This window comes from Chelonia mydas, chromosome 4, assembly GCF_015237465.2.
Source record: "Chelonia mydas isolate rCheMyd1 chromosome 4, rCheMyd1.pri.v2, whole genome shotgun sequence".
Classification (NCBI taxonomy): domain Eukaryota; kingdom Metazoa; phylum Chordata; order Testudines; family Cheloniidae; genus Chelonia; species Chelonia mydas.
The window spans coordinates 96111086-96134906 of NC_057852.1; the positions used below are offsets into that span (position 1 = coordinate 96111086).

The following is a 23821-nucleotide window of genomic DNA, read 5'->3' on the forward strand; positions in this document are numbered from 1 at the left end:
TGATGTAGGAGTCCCAGTGCCAAGAATGAAATATAGAGCTGCTGATTTGTACCCAAGGAAGATTAAAGTCCTAAACCCTAAAATCTACTCTATTGTAGTCCAAAGGTCAAATTTTACTCTCCAATATGTCATGAATACCCAACAAATTTAATAGGAGTTGAACATGCATACACCAAGGAAGAATTTAGCCCTAAATGTTTAAATAAACATGGCTTGCCCCACAGCAGTCTCTCAAAGAAAATAAACATCATGCAGAGACCGGAAGGGAGATGAAACAATAATACAGATGATACAGTCTCCTCTAGTGCACTTGTAGAAGATTTATGTTCTGCTTTGTGAATGTATATTTAGCACTCCCATTGAAGACTAACACCCTTTTTCGGCAAAGTCAATCTATTCAGGATCCTGACACAGGGAAGAAAGGAGAGCAGCAGAATACGAACCCTGGACTCCAGAAAAGCAGACTTTGACTCCCTCAGGGAACTGATGGGCAGGATCCCCTGGGAGAATAACATGAGGGGGAAAGGAGTCCAGGAGAGCTGGCTGTATTTTAAAGAATCCTTATTGAGGTTACAGGGACAAACCATCCCAATGTGTAGAAAGAACAGTAAATATGGCAGGAGACCAGCTTGGCTTAACAGTGAAATCCTTGCTGATCTTGAACACAAAAAAGAAGCTTACAAGAAGGGGAAGATTGGACAAATGACCAGGAAAGAGTATAAAAATATTGCTCGGGCATGCAGGAGTGAAATCAGGAAGGCCATATCACACCTGGAGTTGCAGCTAGCAAGAGATGTTAAGAGTAACAAGAAGGGTTTCTGCAGGTATGTTAGCAACAAGAAGAAAGTCAAGGAAAGTGTGGGCCCCTTACTGAATGAGGGAGGCAACCTAGTGACAGAGGATGTGGAAAAAGCTAAAGTACTCAATGCTTTTTTGCGTCTGTCTTCACGAACAGAGTCAGCTCCCAGACTGCTGCACTGGGCAGCATAGCATGGGGAGGAGGTGACCAGCCCTCTGTGGAGAAAGAAGTGGTTCGGGACTATTTAGAAAAGCTGGACGTGCACAAGTCCATGGGGCCGGATGCGCTGCATTCGAGAGCGCTAAAGGAGTTGGCGGATGTGATTGCAGAGCCATTGGCCATTATCTTTGAAAACTCATGGCGATCCGGGGAAGTCCCGGAAGATTGGAAAAAGGCTAATGTAGTGCCCATCTTTAAAAAAGGGAAGGAGGAGGATCTTGGGAACTACAGGCCAGTCAGCCTCACCTCAGTCCCTGGAAAAATCATGGAGCAGGTCCTCAAGGAATCAATTCTGAAGCACTTAGAGGAGAGGAAAGTGATCAGGAACAGTCAGCATAGATTCACCAAGGGCAAGTCATACCTGACTAATCTAATTGCCTTCTATGACGAGATAACTGGCTCTGTGGATGAGGGGAAAGCGGTGGACGTGTTGTTCCTTGACTTTAGCAAAGCTTTTGACATGGTCTCCCACAGTATTCTTGCCAGCAAGTTAAAGAAGCATGGGCTGGATGAATGCACTATAACGTGGATAGAAAGCTGGCTAGATTGTCGGGCTCAACGGGTAGTGATCAATGGCTCCATGTCTAGTTGGCAGCCGGTATCAAGTGGAGTGCCCCAAGGGTCGGTCCTGGGGCCGATTTTGTTCAATATCTTCATAAATGATCTGGAGGATGGTGTGGATTGCACCCTCAGCAAGTTTGCAGATGACACTAAACTGGGAGGAGAGGTAGATACGCTGGAGGGTAGGGATAGGATACAGAGGGACCTAGACAAATTAGAGGGCAAATTAGAGGGCCAAAAGAAATCTGATGAGGTTCAACAAGGACAAGTGCAGAGTCCTGCACTTAGGACGGAAGAATCCCATGCACCGCTACAGACTAGGGACCGAATGGCTTGGCAGCAGTTCTGCAGAAAAGGACCTAGGGGTGACAGTGGATAAGAAGCTGGATATGAGTCAACAGTGTGCTCTTGTTGCCAAGAAGGCCAATGGCAATTTGGGATGTATAGGTAGGGGCATTGCCAGCAGATCGAGGGACGTGATCGTTCCCCTCTATTCGACATTGGTGAGGCCTCATCTGGAGTAGTGTCTCCAGTTTTGGGCCCCACACTACAAGAAGGATGTTGAAAAATTGGAAAGAGTCCAGCGGAGGGCAACAAAAATGATAAGGGGACTGGAACACATGACTTATGAGGAGAGGCTGAGGGAACTGGGATTATTTAGTCTGCAGAAGAGAAGAATGAGGGGGGATTTGATAGCTGCTTTCAACTACCTGAAAGGGGGTTCCAAAGAGGATGGATCTAGACTGTTCTCGGTGGTAGCTGATGACAGAACAAGGAGTAATGGTCTCAAGTTGCAGTGGGGGAGGTTTAGGTTGGATATTAGGAAAAACTTTTTCACTAGGAGAGTGGTGAAACACTGGAATGCGTTACCCAGGGAGGTGGTGGAATCTCGTTCCTTAGAGGTTTTTAAGGTCAGGCTTGACAAAACCCTTGCTGGGATGATTTAGTTGGGGATTGGTCCTGCTTTGAGCAGGGGGTGGGACTAGATGACCTCCTGAGGTCCCTTCCAACCCTGATATTCTATGATTCTAGGATTTTTTGGTCAGCATTCCTTCAATTTGACTGGACGTCATAAATTAGGAACCTACATGAAGTTTAAGGTTGTGAAAACACGAATAACAGGGAAATTATACGACTGTGCTTCAAATTCAACTTATTTTTAGCCAAGAAACTTCTTGGAGAACTGAGCATAAAAGGAATGTGTCTAACACTTCTGGGTATTAGACAAATAAAACAAATGTACTGCAAATGTTTAGTTGAGATTGTCTCCAGAATAAAATTAAAAACCAATTCACTTCAAACTATGCAAGTACACTCTGGTGATAATTTTATCCCACTGCCAAAAACCAGAATGTTTGTTTACATTTATGAAAATACTGAAAGCTTGAAAAATAAAGGAACTTCAAATACTTTGCCATTTTCCCAAAACATTCTTCTTCCAGTACCTGCACCCTAAAAAAATATTGTTCATATTTTCTTTTCCACTGCTATTTTAGTATGAAAAAATGTATGTAATCTGATTAAAGACAGCCTATTTCTTTAAAGCATTAGATCATAACTTTTATAGGTGAATGATCAAAAATATGGCTAAAACACGTTCCATTTAAAATGCACAAAAATAAATCACAAAAAGAATAAAAAGGTATGCCATTATTTTAATCATGTGTAGTAATACCAAAGATTTATTTTATTTTGTAGCACAGAAGTAAACAGTCTTTGCTACAATAAATAAGCATTCAAAATGGCTGCAGATTGAAGAGTAGACTATGGCGTCTATTTAGTAAAAACAGCCATGGAGTTTTTCCACTATAAGTCTCATAGATTTGGCTTCTGCACCTCGCTCACTTACTCAACATGAACTTAGACAGTACAGGAAAAGTATTTCAGTTAGATTTCCACAGGTGGGTTTCTCTGAAGAGTCGAGGGAAGAAAAGATTTTCTGATAATGAGCAGCTCTACCACCACGTTTAATTGAGGGCTAACCCTGTTCTCCAGTTTATTACTAATTTTTAGTTTAACTCATTTGAACACTGCATCAATCCCAATATTTCACAGAATATTCTAGGCAGCTGTAGGCAGAACCCTACTGGTTTTGGTAAAAAACAGAAACACCAGTGGAAATCAGGCTAAGTAAGAGGAAAATCAGGCTCACAAAGTCTGCAAGCAGCCTGCTGCTCATTACCAGTTTAACATGCTGCTCTCATTAGGTGTACAGGTCAGGCTATATAAACAGTGAAATGTGGGCAAGGTTGTGACACATCATCATGCAAATTTGGTTGTCACGCCCTTTTACATTTCTTGGAGATCCTAAAGGCTGGTCTACACTAGAAAATTAAATCATCCCTGGTACACTGCTCAGAGGTGTGAAAAATCCACACCCCTGAGCAACATAGTTGAGCCAATTTAAATCTCCATGTAGACAACACTGAATTGACAGAAGAATGCTTCTGTCAATTTAGCTACTGCCTCTCGGGAAGGTGGATTACCTACGCCAACAGGAGAACCCCTCCTGTTGGCCAATGTAGCGTCTACACTGCAGCTTTGCAGCTGGTCTGCTGTAGCATTTTAGGTGTAGACAAGCCCTTAGTCAAATTTATTACAAGATGATTTGCTTTTACACCTCTCATTCCCCTAATCTCTCTTGATGGGACCATCCTTGAAAGACACAATGGTCCAGTTGCTAAGGTGCTAGCCCAGGAATTGGGAGACCTAGGTTCAAGTCACTCTCCCACAGTCTTCCTGTGTGACCTTGGGCAAGTCACTTACTCTCCTGCTGCCTCAGCTCCCCAAGCGTGAAATGGGAATAATACGTCCCTGCTTCACAGAGGTGTTGAGGATCATAAAATTAGTGTCTGAGCACCTCACAACTTTAATGGAGGCCATACAGATTGATAATATAATCAACAATAATCTATGCACTCTGCTGCAGGAAGCTTTTGCATGCAGTAAAATGGGTTTCAGCTGTGATACCTCATCCTCACAGTTTACACAGAAGATCCAGGTTCAAATGAAATATTTTGCAATATTGCTCTACAATCCATTGTTCATTTTGAAGAATAAACTGACTGCAGCCTTCTCTACCCTGGAAGGTCTTAGTTTCTCAAGAGCCTTCAATTAGTAGATCAAAATTACCAATCAGAGTCCTATAAAGCATCTTGAAAACAGTTTAATCTGCAATAACAAGGGCTGGGATTTTTTAAGTTCACATAGTGCTCTAATAAAATAGATACAAGAGAATGTTATCAACCTAGGATGCTCTTTGAACAATGCTTTTATTAGCATTGCTCCAGTATTTGAAAGCTTTGTGCTTGATATCACTGAAAATAAAGAAAACTAGCTTCTTCCTCTGAGGGGGGAATTTCTGAACAGAATATCTAGTCTAGGCAGCAATGTGGATTCCGAAAGCTTAGTCTGTGTCTCTATTTTACATGAATGTCAGAATCTACAGCCCTTTTTGTTCATCCTTAAACATTTACAATTAAACCACACATATCCACAGTGTTAAGACCCTAACTATAAACTGTTATTGTACTTACTTGATTGTTATTCTGTTTGATGTGTCCTGAAGGTCACCCGGGTCAAAAAGTTGAGATTCTTTAAGCCCCAGCTCTTTGCAGCCTCTTAAGAATAAGATGGTGTTGTCCTGAAATGAGCCAAACAAAATTTAACTCCTTTTTATTACGGAAGATTATCTCAGTGAATCAACCCCTCCTCTTGCTTACCTAAATTACTGGATCATTTTCCAATCACTTAATCCACTAAATCTAGGACTAACATACTGCCAACTATATAATAAAATGTCACTTTGAAGATTCCAGAGGGAGAAAAGAGACATATTTTATCTTTGAAATCCATAACTGCACCACGTTCATTCAGTTCTCCTGGTCAGAAGTCATACAGCAAGATTTTTTTAAATATATAAAAACAGTTGATATGCCATCTACAGTTATGCCAGCTATCTGCACAACTCTGATCCACTGCAAGTCCTGAGGCCAATAGCCATATTTCAGAACCAGTCAAAAAGCACAGGTATATAATATATTAATTCACCACTTTGAACGTGCTACAAAAATGTTAGGTTTACATTAACTGGCCAATTACTTCTAACTAGTATACTTAATTACTCTGCTGCCCTCCCTCCTTAGCCTGCCAAAAGGGGGGGCAGGGAAGGGAGAAAGACAGTCATTCTCCTCTTTTCCTCAAGCTGGAAATGTTAAACAACATTTTTCAAACAACTGAGATCTTTTCTACACAAGAAAGATGCACTTGATGATTTAGTTAAACCAGTGTCCACATAGGAATATGCATCCTTACGCCTGGTCTACATCTAAAACATAACTATCTAGCTACGTTGCTCAGGGGTGTGAAAATGTCACATCCCCTCACTGATCTAGCTAAGATGACCTAAGCCACAGCGTATCCACTGCTAGAATTCTTCCATCAACCTAGTTATCACCTCTCAAGGGGGTGGATTTTCTACAGCGATGGAAAAACCCTTTCTGTCGTCAGTCTGCGACCGAGTCGACGGAAGTTAGGAGACATAAATTACATCAGCATAAAGCTGTCACAGTTAGTATATCACTTGTGTAGACTTGGCTCCTTGCATCAACACTGCATGTACTCATCAGGAGTGCTTGTATTAATGCACAGTGTGGTATGTATCCCAGTGTACAACTTGCCATCATCTGGCACACTGTCTTTTGGAAAATTTTGGCAATCCATGGAGGGGCAGAAACAAGTCGCACAGGGCTGACTGGGAGCAAGGGGTCAAGTTCCTATCATGCAACTTTCGCCATCCCATAATACCATCCATATCCCATAATTTTCCTGCGTTATCTTAAAAATCCCACAAACCCAGGGAGCACTTCACGCTGTCAGCCATCTCTGACAGAAGCCTGGAGCCTGTACAGCTCTGCGCTGTCGCAAGCAGAGGATGAACAATCCTCTGGTATTTGGAGAGTCGCAGGACAAAACCGTGGCAGCAGGACACATGATGATTGCATGGGAGACACAGCAAAAACTAAGTCAGGGTTGCATTCACGAAGGAGCTGCAAACAGTGGAGTGCTGCTTCTAGGCCTGAGAAAAGCGCTGACGGGTAGGATCACATCGTACTGTGGAGAGGGGGTGACAGGAAGTGGCTGCAGAACTTTCGGATGCACAAGGCCACACTCCTGTGTGCTGAGCTTGTCCCAGACCTCCAGCCATAGGCGGGGGGTGACTCTTGCATTTGGGGAGGCTGGGCATGAGCACCGGAAGCTCCCTAGAAGTGGAAGGGGCCACCGGCACCTGGACCAGGGCCCCACTCGGTTTCCTCTGCCCGAGGCTCTGTCCACAGTCCATCCCCGCTCCACCCCTACACCCTGCTCCTGCTCAGCCTCTTCCCCCACTCCGCCTCTTCCTGCCCCAACCCTTCCCCCCGAGGCCACCCCCACCCGCCACTCACCCCCACTCCATCCCCTCCCCCAAGAACCCTCCACCCACTGCTCGTTCCTCTCCGCCCCCTCCTCCAAGCCCTCCTGGCACTCACTCCGGTCTGTCCCCTCCTGCCTTAAGGATGAGCGACAGGAAGGGAGAGGGGTGGAGAGGAGCAAGCGGCAGGCGAGAAGAGGTGGAAGAGGGGCAGGAAGAGGTGGAGCACAGGCAGGACCACAGGGAAAGAGGTCAAGTGGGAGCAGGGCCTCGGGGCAGAGCGGGACCATGGTCCAGGTGCTGGTGGCCTCCCTTGATTCTCAGGCTCTTCCACCAGCGACACTCCAAAGGCAGTGGACTGGCATGCCTCCAAAGGGAGGCACGCCACATCCAGCATCTCTTGCCCCATTTGGAGAGGCTTAACCTCCCCAAGCCACTTATACCTGCCAGCCCTAGCTCCAGCGCAGGGACACCAGAACGAGAGCTGCACTGACAGTGGCGAAATGAGTGGCGATCACTCTAGGGAAGTTTGCAATGCTGGATTGCAATTAGTCAGTGGGAAATCATTTGGAGTTAGAAAATCCATAGTGAAGGCCGTTGTCATGCAAATGAGTAGGGCCATTAATAGTCTTCTGCTACACAGGACTGCCACTCTCAATAATATGCAGGACATAGCAGATGGATTTGCAGCAATGGGATTCCTGGACTGCAGTGGGGCGATAAGTGGCACTCATATCCTTATTTTGGTACCTGTCCACCTAGCCATAGAGTACATCAACAGGAAGGGCAACTTTTCTGTGGTTATGCAAGCACTGGTGAATCACCAGGGATGCTTCACCACCATATGGTTTGCACCAATTTAACTATATTAAGAACTGACACCTTTTGTAGACCCAGTACAACTTTCTCCTGTAGACAAGTCTTGAGGTCACGGGGAACAAGAGACAATCAGGGTCTATGGGCTTCCGAGGAACTGCCAGAGCATTAGGAATAGCTGATTAAGTTTGGGCAGGAGGTAGCAGACTGCACAAATTTCTTCACCCATACTCCCCCCTACCCCTCCTCTCTTCTTCCCTCTGAAGATGACCCACCTCCAGTTGGTGGGGAATAGTAGTGCCATAAAGTGTGCTGGAACAGTTTTGGGTTCTTTTCTTTTGAACTTCAAAAATAATTTCAGTAGAAGAATAAGCAAACATTTGAAGCTTTTCACTCCTCTCTGAACCCCTTCTCATCTATCCCTATTTGAAGAGAAACCGCTTCGGCACAGAACTCTTGCCATCACTACATTTGTTCCCATGTCTTTGTTTATGTTGCACTTGCACAGATCTGCAAGAACGTCACTGTTTATTTTTTCGGTGTGCAGTGATCAGCACACTAATCGCTCTGGCATTCAGCATACCAACATCAGTGCAAACAAAGCTTGCTGTCAGCAGCCACATTGCAAAATCTGGGCTTCAAAAATTTAGAGTGCTCCAAATCTTCCTCCAAACCCTGGCTAAAATTTAACAGCTATGGAGGGAAGCCAGGGAAGAAGCAGCAGCAATTGGGAGAACAGAGAGCCTACAACCATGAGAGGAAGGCTCATTTGTGACATGAAAAGACTCTTGTAAAATTGCCATCTGTTTTGCTATTTGCATTATAATTTTTCCACACTAATTCCAACTGAAACATGAACAATACTGTGTTTTGCCTTTGAAGGAGCACAATATGGTTTATTTCCAAATGGTGGGTGGAGCAGGGTTCAATTCTAATAAAAGTTTGGTTACCTAAGTGTGAAGCATTTTTAAAAAGTAATTTTTGTTACAAAATATCCAAGACAAACAGACTTGGGAAATGATCAAAGGATAGGATGGCTCAAGGGATTTTTAACAGCGCCTCTTCCCTTTAGGTCCGAAATTCCAATCCAACCTACGTCAACAGTGACGAAAATTAGTAAACACACAAATGACTGGCCTACATGAAGTGTGGTCCCAGTTCACTGAACAGCCCAGTGTCCATATTAAAAAAATCCACTCTCACAATGCTAAAGCTGTTTTTGCATATGCTGTTGCAGTGATTGTGACAATGAAGTCAACATCTGAAAACAGTCACAACACAGTATCATGAGTTATTTCCTGCTTTATGGTTATTTCCTATTTTAAGTATAGTGAAACACTGTGATAAAAAGGGGATAACAGTGTTTTTTTAAAAATGGTGACCACTATAAGGTATGTTTTTTTCATCACCGAGGTTGGATTTTTTTTTTTTAAATGTTGACAGTTTTATGGTTTTCAGTCTCTGGTAGCCCTAGAAGCACAGCAACATTTATTTAAGGAAGAGAAATTGATGTTTGAGAGTGACAGATGAGCGGGATAAACCTGCAAAATGCTTCGCATTCCTACAGGCTGCCAATCCAAAACCAGAATGCTTCCAACAGTACTACAGAACTGAAGCTTTTCTGGTTTGGCTCAGTACTACCTAAAATTGTGTTTATTGTTTTTTTAACATATTGGTAAACTATCCTGCTAAACCACAAGAGGGAGGGGGGAAAAGATTTGTTATTATAGCACAGGATTGAGAATCAAGTGACCAAGGTTCTCTCTCTGTATTGTCACAACTTTCATTGGCAAAGTCACTTTCTGGGCTCCATTTTCTTCAGCTATTAAAATAAAGGGAGATCTTGCTTCCCGCATCTCACCAGGAGTGCTGTGAAGCTCAGTTCAACATCTTCACTGCTTTGAAATCAGCTGACGGAAGGTGATCCAATTTTTTTTTTTAGTTGCATAACTATATGAAGGATTTCATGTAGATGGATACTAAGTGGAAAGAAAACGCATTTTCTTATTTTAAAGCTCACTCAAATATCTTAATATTTAGAAACACTCAGCAAAAAGTTGCAAATTTATATATCTGAGGTTTAGAAAATAATTTCTTTCAACTCCTGCATATGCAGCAATGCATAATTAGTTTGGTGCATTATTAAGCGGGCAGGAGGTTGCCTTCCTATGAACGATCTTGCTCATGGAGACAAGCAGGGAGAAACTGTCATCGGATACAACACATCACTTCCTGTGCTCCTTTAAGAAAAACAATGGTGTCTAAAGATTGTTACTTTAATTTCTTTGTTTATAGCAAACACACACAGAGAATCATTTCAATCAATAGGACATCTTCCTCTGTACTTGTCACCTGTAATGTAGAGGGGGAAAATGACTTTAGGGATTAAGCTCTTCATTTTGTTTTATTAAAATGCTGGATGTTAAACTTGGAAGAGGTCTAATATTGGTAAAACTTTACAAGTTATAATTGGCCACTCACCAAAGAAATACATCAACACCAGGACAAATACAGGATACAAACAAACAATGATTTTAAGCATTAAACAGTCTGACACTTGTCTGTGAGAACTCATTAGGCTTGCTATTAGCATTCACATACAAGCAAACCTATCTTGCTTACAAAGATTACAAATTCAAAAGTTACTGGTCTGAATCCTGTGCTAAAACTGACAACTTCAGGCTGGAAAGATTATAGTGTATATGAAACACTACAGGCTTTCACAGCTGAAATTCAATACAGACAACTTTTCAAATTTAAGGAACAAGAAAAAAATCTTAGTTACTTGTGTAGTATTATGATAAAATTTTCCACACAGAGTGTGACTGGCATAAATCACAAAATACTTATTCCCACAGAAAATGGAAATTGATGATTGTTTAGAATAGCCAACCTGTAAAATCACTGTACTGTACATTCATACAGTAGCACTGCCAACTCTGAAAATAAGACAGACTAGTGTGAATCAAATATTCACAGCAGGCAAATTCCCTCCCTATTATTTGCTGATCAGATGCAAAGGCAAACAGCTTGAATTGGACATCTCCACTCATTGCATCTTTCACAACAGCAAAATAAAGTATTCACACTCATTTTTACAGTACTGCAGCTTAGAATAACTGCTCAATCGTTAGGAATGATCCCATGACTAATTATTGAATGTCCTAGATCAGGAATAAGGATGAACTCCTTAAAAAAAAAGAACTCTATATAACACTGGATGCTGTGAAATGAAGGGGCTATGCTGACAATGTCGAAACGCATTTGAAAGATTGGCTAGATTTGAATGATTCTCAGTAGCATTACCATGTTTGGGAGCAGAGCTATGTGGGAACCCGATTTTCTGTTTGAGGGATTTTCACAATTTTGAAATTTCCTGAATGGAAGAAAACTAAAAAATTACAAAGTTTTCTGCAAACCAAAAGTCTCAAAAATTTGCATTTTGTTTTGACAAAAATAAAAAATGTTTTGTTCCTATTTAGACTTTTAAAAATTTATAATAGAAATATAAAATGAAAAACATTTGAACAGAAAATCGTTTTGAAACAGAGAAATCTAGATGTCCTATTAACGTTCAAATATTACATTTCAACCTTACTGAAAGGGTTGGAGTTTTTTAAAATTTTCACTTGGCAATCAATTTTGGTCAAAGACAATGTTTCTGCAAAACATTTTGCTTTTGACAAATCAGCATTTTTCAGTTCTGTCCAAAAATTTCTAGCCAGCTCTCTATTTAGTCTCTGAACCATTTCGCAGCCAGAACTGAAGGAAATACCCCAAGTCACAGAGTTAAAGGCTATTACACTGGTTGAATGCTGTCCACATTATTTTTGCTACAGAAAAACTCACTTGCTGTTTGTTTTAACAAGTGTTACATACTGTTGGAAGATGAAAGCAAAAGAGAAGGTAAGACGGCAAGGAAGGAAGCAGAAGGTAAACTTACTGGTAAGTCAGTTTTGACCCAGTCCTCTCTTCTCCTACCACAAAATTCCAGACCAGCAAGAATTATAGCCCTATCTAACCCAAATGGCAAGGAAGCTAAACAACTGTTATTTACCGACATTACAATATCCAGGCTTCACCCACTACATTCAGTAACTTAGAAAGCAGACAAAGAGTCAAGACCTTAATATTAGGGTTGCCAACTTGGCGATATTTAAAAACCGGACACTCCAGCAGGAGTGCTGGAACCTCCCCTGCCCCGCCTCTTCCCCTCGAGGTCCCACCTCTGCCCTGCCCATTCTCCCAAAGCCCCCCCTACCCTGCCTCTTCCCCTGCGGCCTTGCCCCATCCACTCATCTTCCTCCTTGCCCCCCATCTGCCCACTGCTTTTCCCCTCCCCTCAGGTCAAGAGGGACTTGCCCATGGAGTCAGGGCTGGGAACTGCAGTCACCCAACGAAGGTAGGAGGTGGCCCCAGCTGAGTAGGAGCTGAAGTGGGTGATGACCCAGCCTCTTCCCGCCTCACCCACTCACAGTAACCGGACTTTGTGTTGTCCGGTCAGTAGATCTGACCAGACACTGTCAGGTCCCCTTTTCGACTGGACTTTCCAGTCGAAAACTGGCACCTAGCTACCCTACTTAATACAAAGAATAGTGAAGAAAAGTAAGTAAAGGAGGGGGAAAGGCAAGAAAAGAAAATGAGCAGCCTAACACAAAGTTATTGGCTCTTCCCCCATCCTAAACAAGATTTCATGACAGTAAGGAGATAGGCAGTGTGCAGGCAGTGCTTAATTTGTGCCAGGGCTAAGCCCCAGTACCTCTGGGCTTGGCCGTACCTCTGGGCTTGGCCGTTCATAGCCCCGGCACCTCTTGGCTTGCTGCACCAGTTATGAAAGTAAAAAAATTGCTTGAGCCCCAGCACCTCTTTCATTACAAATGAAGCATTGTGTGAAGGTAAGGAGGAGGAATTAATTAGCATGGAGCCCTATAGAATTTTGCGATCAAAAGTGAACCTTAGAAAATGAGTGCAGCAGTAACTAGATTAGGATGGAGGAGAAAAAAAAACTTTGAAAAACAATTGGTTGAATGAAGGTAGAACTGTAAGACTCAAAGGAAGGAAGCTGTGAGAGGATGGGGAGAAGTCTGGATGAGTCTGAAGTTTGTCCAAAACACCTGCAGATAGGGTATTTCAATATCAGTGCCCTTATGTGCCTAGCTGAGGAGAGCGTAAAATAATAAGATTGCTTAGGAAGAAAGCAAAAAAAGGATTTCTCTCTCTAGGGATCAAAAAAACCCCACCCAATCCAACAAAAAAACAACAGCCACCTTTTAAACAAAAGGAAAACCCCAGTAAAGGTAAATGGGTCTGATGAGGCCCTCTGTCATAACTGGAATCTCTTATGTTTATTAACCATTTGGTTTTGAAGCACTTAATTGGAAGTTGTTAATCAAGGAGGAGAGTTTCCTGCTACCAGCAGACACTCAGCCACTTAATGAGAGGGGGGAAAAAAATCTTAAAATCATTAACTTTTCCCTTATACCTTTCAAGATAGCGTAAGAATTCAAGAGTGGGGCAGAGAAAGGAGGAACCAAGCATGAGCAGAACAAGAACAACGAGCAGAACAAGAGAGTAGCATCCAGCACAGATCTAAACAAAAAAAGTGTATTAGGTATGGAAACTAGGAGTGCCTGGATCAATAAGATATAGGAAAATGGCTTAATATCAGCTCAACTTGTTCTTTGGGGATGGAGAGGGAACAGTTGCCCAGATGCCAGTTCTTCTTGTCTTTTCAGGGCTGGCCTTAGTGTTTTTGGCAGCCAGCAAAATGTTTTAAAGTCATTCCCAAATAACTGGTTTCAGAGTAGCAGCCGTGTTAGTCTGTATTTGCAAAAAGAAAAGGAGTACTTGTGGCACCTTAGAGACTAACAAATTTATTTGAGCATAAGCTTTCGTGAGCTACAGCTCACTTCATCGGATGCATTCAGTGGAAAATTATATATATACATAGTGTATATAAATCTCCCCACTGTATTTTCCACTGAATGCATCCGATGAAGTGAGCTGTAGCTCACGAAAGCTTATGCTCAAATAAATTTGTTAGTCTCTAAGGTGCCACAAGTACTCCTTTTCTTTTCCCCAAATAACTGGCTCTTATAAACTATGATCCTACCCACTCTCCATTAATATGGACAAGGATGTTATGATTTACCACCATATTTTTTTCTTTGAAAAAGCCTGAAAAAACAAAAACCAAGGTCCCCCAAAGGTTATTAAATGAAACCCAAGACACATACTAAATGATTCAAATTGTACACATTTTTTTCTCAAATATCGACACACACTGTTCAACTTAAAAGCCTGCAGTTCTGTAAGAAAAAACAGAAGCCCAATAATAGAGTCCCCAGTCAAACAAATTAGACCTGTCACTCTTTTGTATCTCTCCTTACATAGTAATACACATACCAACTGAACTGCTTTTTAAGCACATAGCATATAACACAATGTTGACCAAGCTAATCAGTGTTCTCATATCTTGTCTAGCACATTTTTTTTTTTATTATTTGTACTCTGGTGGTACCCAGCAACTGTAATTAAGTTTGGGCTCTATGTGGTATGCACTGTGCAAACACACAACAAAATACAGTCCTAAAGAACTTACAGCATAGCCAGACGAGACGGACCAAGGGTTCGGATGGAAGGGTATCTAACATGCAAGCATAGTGAGGCGGGTGATGCATGGCAAACGTTAATTCTGCAGGTTTTTAAAATTTGTTTTGTTTTATAAATTATAGTGGGGAACGATGTAAGAAGGGGAAGGGGATAAGTTATTAGGACCATAAGAGTAGGGGAAAAAGGGTAATACTGAGGGTGGGAAAGAAGGGAGAAACAGAGGAGGAAAAAAGGGGAGCAAGAAGAGACCATGCAGGGGCAAAACTATGTGGAAGAAGTGGACATATATATCCACAATCAAAGAAAAAACATAGCCTTATGACATCACTGCCATCCAAAGATATCCTGCAGCTGGCAGCCTCAGCTCACAGCTCCTGTCTGGGGAGGAAAGTTTCTTTGTTCCTGGGGCTACTCCACCCAGAGTTTATCTTTCTTCACAGGTCCACATGACTGGGGATATGGGTGGGAGGAGGCTGCACGTGCCCTGGATGCCTATCATCACGTCTGTTCTTTGCCAATGCCTGTTAGGTACGGACATGAGCCTGAATAGCTGGTTCACAAGGCTCTCCTTCATCTTTAAGACTAGTTAGCAGGTTAGTGCCCTTTCACTTCTCCTTATCTCAAACTTTGACAGGTCCCTGGTTCCAGTGCAGGGGAGATTCTGTTGTGTTCTGCGCCCACCTTCACCCCCTGCAGAGTACAAAATTTAATCACTGGGAGAATTTGTGAACTGGGCAACCTGTAGTAGTCGCTGTTAGAATATTGGTTCTATAGCTTATTCCTACAGACAAAGGGCTGGGGAGGGAATGAGGAGAATTCTGCGGTATGTATGTACCTGAATGTATGTGCAGACAAATTTTCAAACATACTGATCAACTGATACCCTAATCTTGTGGGAGTGAAGGTATTTACCATCCTGATTTTACAGAGGTGAGTCTTTTAGTTTTTCTTTAATTAAAATTCTTCTTTTAAGACCCTGATTGTTTTTTTATTGTTCTTAAGATCGAAGGGTTTGGGTCTGTGTTCACATATGCAAATTGGTGAGGATTTTTATCAAGCCTTCACCAGGAAAGGGGGTGTAGGGCTTTGGGGGATATTTTGGGGGGAAGATGTCTCCAAGTGGGCTCTTTCCCTGTTCTTTGTTTAACATGCTTGGTGGTGGCAGCATAGGGTTCAAGAACAAGGCACAGTTTGTACCTTGAGGAAGTTTTTAACCTAAGCTGATAAGAATAAGCTTAGGGGATCTTTCATGCAGGTCCCCACACCTGTACCCTAGAGTTCAGAGTGGGGAAGGAACCTTGACAAGGCTCAAACAGAGGGCATTTCTCTGACTTGCCATCACTAGGAAACAACCAGTGTAGACTGGTTTGCCTACAGACATAAGCCAGGTTGTGTCCTGCAGACTCTAGACTTCCCCAGGCCATGCTCTGACTTTGAGGCCAGTATAATCATAGCCATATGCCTGCTTTCACCTCTCCTTGGACATGGGGTGCCTTCGTGCCATTGTGGCTACTGGCACCTCAAAGGTATGGTAGCAGCCACTTCACAGCATAGACAAGATTCCTTTCCATCCCTATCCTGCACCTTCTAGAGCTATCCAGCATCCAGTCCACACTACTTGTCTGTTTGACAACTTAGGCCTCCATGATTTCCTGACTTTCTCTACAACCTTTATTTTTGACCAGTGACCTCAGAAGGAGGAAAAGGGAAAATAAGAACAGGGCTATGTTTAGTGAGCAGATACCTGAGCAAGGACTCCCTGGTAAAACCCAGGCCCTACTGAAATCAGTGCAAATTCACCCCATGATTTCATTGCAAATAGGGTGACCAGATGTCCCAATTTTATAGGGACAGTCCCGATATTCAGGGGCTTTCTCTTATATAGGTGCCTATTACTCCGAAGCCCTGTCCCAATTTTTCACACTTGCTATCTTGCCACCCTAGTTGCAAAGCAGCTAAAACTAAGGGAAGGACAGAGTACAGCTAGGGCTAGAGGGGCTCAGCACCCCAAATCTCTCTCTGCTAGCCAGGGCATAGTGCTACCAGAGTGATGCAGAGCATTGCTCCAGCACCTGAAATAGAGGGCAGAGCTACACTCTGGCATTTCAGAACGAGTCACAGCATACTCCCTACCCAACACCTTCGCTCCACTCCCAGCTTCCCTGTGCACATGCATCCACTTGCCGACCCTGCCTGAGACTTGTAGTCTCACCTGCCTCTAGCTAGCTTTGGGCTCTGCTCACTAGAACTTCCACAAGGCTGGGCGGGAGGCTGAGGCTACACACTGGGGAAGCAGCAGTGTGTGCATGCTGGGTTGACTGTGTCAATGTCAGCAGCGACTCCCTAGAGTTCAAGGGTATAGGCTTTGCAAAGGTACCAATACTGATCAGGTGAACTGCTCTCCCACCCCGCATGCTCCTTCTGGACATCAGAGACAACCCTCTGCCCTTCCCTAGCTCTGCTAGATCACAGGGAGTTATTCATTTCTCCCCCTCCACCCGTCCAAAAACCCCATCTTATCTCCTACTCCTTTTGCCACATTTTACTTTGTTTCGTTTGGCATTAAATTAACTAAATATCCCTAGCCCTGGCCCAACCCTGCACAACAGGAGCTGCCACACTGCAGGGTGATCTCGCTCTCCAACCACCTCCTCCCCCACCTCGGGGCCTCCCCTCCACACCAGGCCAGGATAGGGACAGTGACCCCCTACATGCACACACCAGAGAGCTGGGCTTGACACACCCACCCACAGAGAGCAGACTCTCTCTAAATGTGGGTGGGAAACTGCCCCCAATATGCACACCTTGCCTTCCCCCAAGAATATTTTCACTAGCTGCCTATGGGACAGAGACGGAGACAGGTGAAGCTTGGATCCTTATGCTGCCTGTGAAATGACTGTCATTTGGCCTGTTTCCTTCTTGGTAAGAGACTATGACATTTGATGTTATGGAATCTTACCGGAAAACACAGAAAATTTCATGGCAAGACAGAGATTTAAAGAAATGTCATATCACATCATATTGTTACTAATACAAAACAGCTCAGGATCCAGGTTCAACACTTCTCTTTATCTTGTATCTCCTCGTTATCCATTGAGCCAGCAATACTTTATTTCATTTATCTGCACAAAATGCTGCAAAGAGAAAAATCTAACCTTCATTTATATTTTTAAAAAATGTGGGATTATTCTATTTGTGTTAAAATAAAATCTTTAATATAGACTTCAAGGACTACTGAAAACATGCTCTGTTTTTACTCTCCTAGTGTTCTAGGACACCATTGTCCTCAGACCTTTGTGCACTTGAATTGTTTTGAAGGAAACTGGGCATTCACTCCCAAAGCCACCTACTTAACACACCAATACAGCATGATCATATCTGCTGCCCCTCAACTGACCTTCACAGCAAAATACAAAAATGAATCAGACCTACAGATTAAAAAAAGCTACTTTACAAGTTTACACTGTATTTTTATGTAACAATTAGGAGACCACACAGTGCGAAAAAATATAAACAGAGCATGAATACCCACTTAAGCTATCTCAAACAAAGGCAGCCAGCCAAAATCTACTGTTTAAGGCAAAGTGTTTTAATAGCTAAGGAAAATATTTCTAGTTTAAAATCTAAGTTATTCACATAAATGACTACAGTAGATGTTATTAAAAACCAAACATCCTATTAATCAGAGACTACTGAGTAATAGGACCACCAAAGAAACGTTAGACATATATTTAGCATTCAGATTTAGAGTACAGTTTTTACAAGATGCATTGCTAACAAAAGTATATCCATCTGCATATTTCTAAAAATGACTTTAGGTGTTGCATATAATTTAATGATGTTTGAAGCCATAGATCAAAAAGGTGTAGCCTGTAAAATAATTCAAGTGAAACAGTAGTAATAATTTAAACTCTAATGTAAACAAATTGCATTTGTAAATCTTTCATGCGTTAAAGATGTCAATCAAGGATGGATATATATATATTTTTTGTTGAAGAATTGCCACTTTCATGTCTGTAATCGCGTGACCAGAGAGATTGAAGTGTTCTCCGACTGGTTTTTTAATGTTATAATTCTTGACATCTGATTTGTGTCCATTTATTCTTTTACGTAGAGACTGTCCAGTTTGGCCAATGTACATGGCAGAGGGGCATTGCTGGCACATGATGGCATATCACATTGGTAGATGTGCAGGTGAATGAGCCTCTGATAGTGTGGCTGATGTGATTAGGCCCTATGATGGTGTCCCCTGAATAGATATGTGGACACAGTTGGCAATGGGCTTTGCTGGAAGGATAGGTTCCTGGGTTAGTGGTTTTGTTGTGTTTTTGTTGTTTGGTCACTCGATTACAGACCTAAAAGTGGCAATTCTTCAACAACAAAACTTCAAAAACAGACTCCAATGAGAGACTGCTGAATTGGAATTAATTTGCAAACTGGATACAATTAACTTAAGCTTGAATAAAGACTGGGAATGGATGTGTCATTACACAAAGTAAAACCATTTCCCCATGTTTATTTCCCCCCACCCCCTCCTGTTCCTCACACATTCTTGTCAACTGCTGGAAATGGCCCACCTTGATTATCATTACAAAAGGTTCCCTCCCCCCTCCGCCCCCCCCCCCCCCCCCCCCGATCTCCTGCTGGTAATAGCTCACCTTACCTGATCACTCTTGTTACAGTCTGTATGGTAACACCCATTGTTTCATGTTCTCTGTGTATATAAAATCTCCCCACTGTATTTTCCACTACATGCATCCGATGAAGTGAGCTGTGGCTCACGAAAGCTTATGCTCAAATAAATTTGTTAGTCTCTAAGGTGCCACAAGTCCTTCTGTTCTTTTTGCGGATACAGACTAACACGGCTGCTACTCTGAAACAGTTAAAATGAAGTCTCTGCTGCACACTGCTCTATTCAGGGAACTGAACACGGAAGAGCATATGCCCAGGATTGAGAAAGAGCTGGAGTTTTGTTTAGCATTTTAAAAAAAGTTTCAACTATAAGGATGCAAAAGAAACAGACATTTAAAAATAAAAATCAGCACCACATGAAACATTTGAAAATGAACAGACTTTCGCCAGCTGGCAGTCTCTCACAGCTTCTTGTAAACATAGCTGCTATTAATGTGATTATATTATTTCTCCCTTTTCTTTTACATCTTCTGTTTTCTTTTTCCTGTCAAATGAAGCAAAGTTATCTTTCATTTAAAGCCAATAAATAGCAACGATTGGCCAACACTAATACTATACTCAGCGCATTGAGAACAAACAGCTACCACAAGGACCATTGCACTACACAGCCACAGAGTTGACTGCCACTAAGCCCGCACTCTATCCATTGCAGCTGCTGTAGGTGGACCTCAAAAAACGCAAGAAAACTGCCGTAGGGGCTGAGGGTCTGGCAGTAGCTGTAACAGTTGTACCAAATTCCCAAAAGCAAAAAGCAAAATAGTTACAACCGCCAAGGACTCATTCCTGCTCAGTTTATGACCTTTGGGAGAAGAGCAACGAATTCCTTTACTCCTTTTAATTTAAACATCTACTTCTTACTTGCCAAAGAATATGTTTTAATAATCTCTTATGTTCTGGGTTTGATAAACATCAAAAATCTCTCTGCTGCCACTACATGATACCCAACTTTTTCCCCCTCCAATTCATAGGTTTACATTTTCATGCCAATATTAGATAAAATATAGTAAAGAGTTCTTTAATGCAAGGTTTCTTTTATCATCATTTTAGAAGCATTTCAAGTCCAAAAAATATATGAAATTATGTGCAAAAAATTAGCTTTATGCACTGACTTAAGTTCCAGCACATTCCAATTGAAAAACCTACATTATTATTTTTACTTCCAGCAAATAATAAACACAGAAAGCCTTCATGTTTGGATGTATAAAACTATAGCAATTAGGAAGGGGAAACAAAATCAAAACCTTTATGTAGGTCTGTTGCACTGTACACAACTTTGAATACACCAAAATAACTATGTTAAGAGAATATTTAAAAGTCTCAGCCTGGTAATGACAGAGCATGCACCCGATGAAGTGAGCTGTAGCTCACGAAAGCTTAAGCTCAAATAAATTTGTTAGTCTCTAAGGTGCCACAAGTACTCCTTTTTTTTTTCTTTTTAAACTTTAACTCTGTTCATCTTTCCACCTAGCCTAAATAATTATGCTATGTATCGTTGCACAGTCTTTACATAATTACATGCTGTTTCTCAAATACAAAATATAAAATTAGTGTATATATAGTATATTGCAATTTTCCCCCCATTTTTGTATATTTATGTTCATTTCATTGCCACAATTATCCAGAATATCTCTGACTGCATTTTTTTTATATGGCAAATATCAGCGGTAAGAAAAGTTTGAACAGTATAGGGGGAAAACTGCAAGTTCCATTTTGTTTAGGCACTTTGCCATTTTGTTTGTAAGGAGTTTATGTTTGTCCACCATGTTGGTGACGTTCTTCTTGAGACAATTGGCACTTTTTTTCTCTCTAAGGCAGGAAAGAGCAAGGGTCACATGACCTGTGTTCTGCCTAGTAACAGGAGAGCATAAAAGACTGCTGCACCCGAGAGGAGAGGCTGTCCTTCCTGGTGGCAGCGCAGTACACGTCCTAGCCAAGACTTCGAGGCATCTACAGAAAACCACAGAAGAAGATCCAAACTCCATAGTTCCAGTTATCAGTTCCTGATTGATTCCTATCTTACCTGTATCCTGAACTCCTATGTCCTCACCTTGCTGTCTTGATGTATTCCATCTGTGATGTACTCTGTCGTGGGTCCATTCCTCCAAACCTGGTGTAGTATGCTGTGTACCTCTGTACCTTACCTGTAGTAAATTCCCCTTTGTCCTCATGAGTTTGGGACCTTAACTTTATGTCCGTTTGTTGTGCCAACTTGTACCTATATGCCCTCTGTGTATTGTTTTGCTGGGGGTCCTATAAGTTACTGTTTCCTGTTTCAATCACTGTTTAATAAACCAGTTTGCTTTACAGTTAATCCTGTCCTTAGTTTTCTCTCCATCGATAGATGAGGTTTGGGGTAACGAGTCTGCTGGGCGGGGACTCTGAGGTGTGGAACCTAGAGCACATCCAGTTAACCCGAGGCAAGATCTGAGTTCCTGGTTAACATATTTCTGGCAACCGCAGCAGGACCCCCATTTGAGTTTGCTACGGGCAGACTCCATACAGTAATTAAAGTGTTTGATTTATGAGATACTGTATTGGCTTCTGTCCACTGACCATGTGGGTGGGACTGACTCCAGGATACCAGATCAGTAACCTCCAGTTAGATTAAGGGACACAAAGCAGCAGGCCAGTGTGCAGCTGCTAGCAATGGGCCAGTGAGCTGTTTCCCTCTGGAAAGGAATCCAAGAGGGGTGCTAACTAAGAGTGTTAGCAGGTGGACAGCGGGCTGGGAAGAGTGAGTCCCGGTTGCGGACATGAGAGTCCGGTAGCGGGCTGGGAGGCGCACTCAGCACCGCGGGTCTTCAGTGGTCTACTGAGTCTGGATGAAAACAGTCCAGGCAGACCGAGACGCAATGGATCAGTTCTGCAAGCAGCTTGGTGTCGCAGTCACACACTGGTCTGATCAACCAAGTGACAAGGAGAGGCTAATATCCTGTTCCAACTTTGGGATAGGCACTGATAGAATGGTGACCCAGTTTATGATTCACAGAGTGCTGGCATGAAAGCTGGTGACACTTGTGAGATACAGGAACTGACTGCAAGCAGCAGTAGTCCTGACAGGAGTTGCCGACACCCACCAGTTGAGCAGACGGGAGTGTCTCCTGGTTTACAAAACCAGCAGTGAGTGTTCTGTGTGCCACTGAAAGAAAATTTAGATTCAGTCCGGGGTAAGTCAGGCCTTGAAACAAAAGAAAATGAGTAAACTATCTGGATCCAGTTGATGGGAAGTGCAGCAAAATAAAGATGAATTGGCAGAGTCTACCGAATTATTTGGAAAAGGGAAAAAACTGTGGGTTCCAGGATTGTTTGCGGGAACTGGTGCTTACCAAACCTTGGGTTTAAAATGGAAGGAGTTTTTAACGGCTAAGTCTAAGCCTTGTTATAAAACTAAGAAGCGAGCATTGATCTATGGTTTAGCTTTAGTGGTTAAGGAACTAAAAGCAATGTAGGATGTTAGAACAAGAGATCTCCCAGTTAAAAATCCAGGATAGTGAAAGACTTTCAGGCCTACAAAGAGCAGAAAGTAAAATAAAAGGGCTGTCTGCTCAAAATTTAAGTCATGTAACACAGTTAGGCAAACTAGAGCTTGCACTGCAGGAAACTTAACACCCTCCATAGCAAAAGGGAAAGGGAGTGTAACACCCTCCGTGTCCAGCATGAGAAATCTCAGGCTGCTATTTGAGAACTAGTTAAAAAGTTACAGGATAGGCAGCAGCAGCCTGTGAACCACACTAAGTGCCACCAGCAATTAGAAGTCAAGGCAATGGGACGAATGCTTGGTCCCTTAAACCAAGAGACAGCCATGGATTGGACCGCAAGAGTAAACGCCTTACCTGGTATAGGGAGAGACGACGTGGCAGTCCTATTAAGAGAGCGTATGCATCATGAGGATTATATGGCACTACCTGTCAACATACAAGTTGCGGATATAGATAATTGTTTGAAGATGTTTGAAGTAGTATTGAAGTTTATTTTCCTCGATGTAACATTATTGGGAAGTTCTTTTCAGAGAAGCAACAGAATATGGAACGGCCAGAAGTATACCTAAGTCGCAAGCAACTATTATACTGGATGGCAGGAGCAGTCTCATGTCACATACCGGAATTCAAGGAGTCAGGGATCCAAGGTCTGCTCCCCAATCTGCAAATTACCATGGGAACTACTGATCCAAATGCAGTTACCTTGAAAGAACTGGAGGACAAGTTAAGAGAGTCTTATGACATACAGAAGGAAGCTTTTCCCATGCATCAAAAGAAGGTGGTGTATGCTGTATCAGTAAGTAAAATAAGGAAAAAGGTTCCCAGCAAGGAAAAGGACATAATCAGAGTAAGTCTGCATACCATCTACCACAACAACAGCATAGAATCGACAGATCAGGCAACATATAGCCAAGAAGGAATGAGGAAGAAAAATCTTTCAGAAACCTCAGATATGGAAGCGCCTTCTTAAATATGAACCTTGAGAGGTCATTGATAGACTACCTACCGAGGAGCTGCTAAGGATGTTTGTAAGACATGAGGATAAAGGAAAACAGGCTGTGAACCAAAAGACGCAGCTGGAAGAGGCTTCAGCTCTATTATGAGGAGGTCGAGCTCCCTTAACTTCCCCAAAGTATCATGTTGTACTAGGTGCTAAGTGGGGAAGGCCCACCACATTGGCAAGTGTAAAGGGAGATTTCTGAACATTTAATCAGCACATGCTGATAGATACTG

General features: G+C 42.4%; 1 protein-coding gene across 17 annotated transcripts in view; it reads right to left on the bottom strand.

The window, feature by feature from the left end:
- LIMCH1 (LIM and calponin homology domains 1) overlaps positions 1–23821 on the bottom strand; it is a 305602-nt gene that overhangs the window by 118354 nt on the left and 163427 nt on the right. For all 17 annotated transcript variants that reach the window (XM_043544463.1, XM_043544457.1, XM_043544462.1 and 14 more), the window contains one exon: positions 5116–5222. Coding sequence is in view for 16 of the 17 variants with exons in the window: in XM_043544457.1 (XP_043400392.1) it covers positions 5116–5222 (107 nt within the window). In the remaining variant the exon portion in view is untranslated. The remainder of the gene's footprint in view (positions 1–5115; positions 5223–23821) is intronic.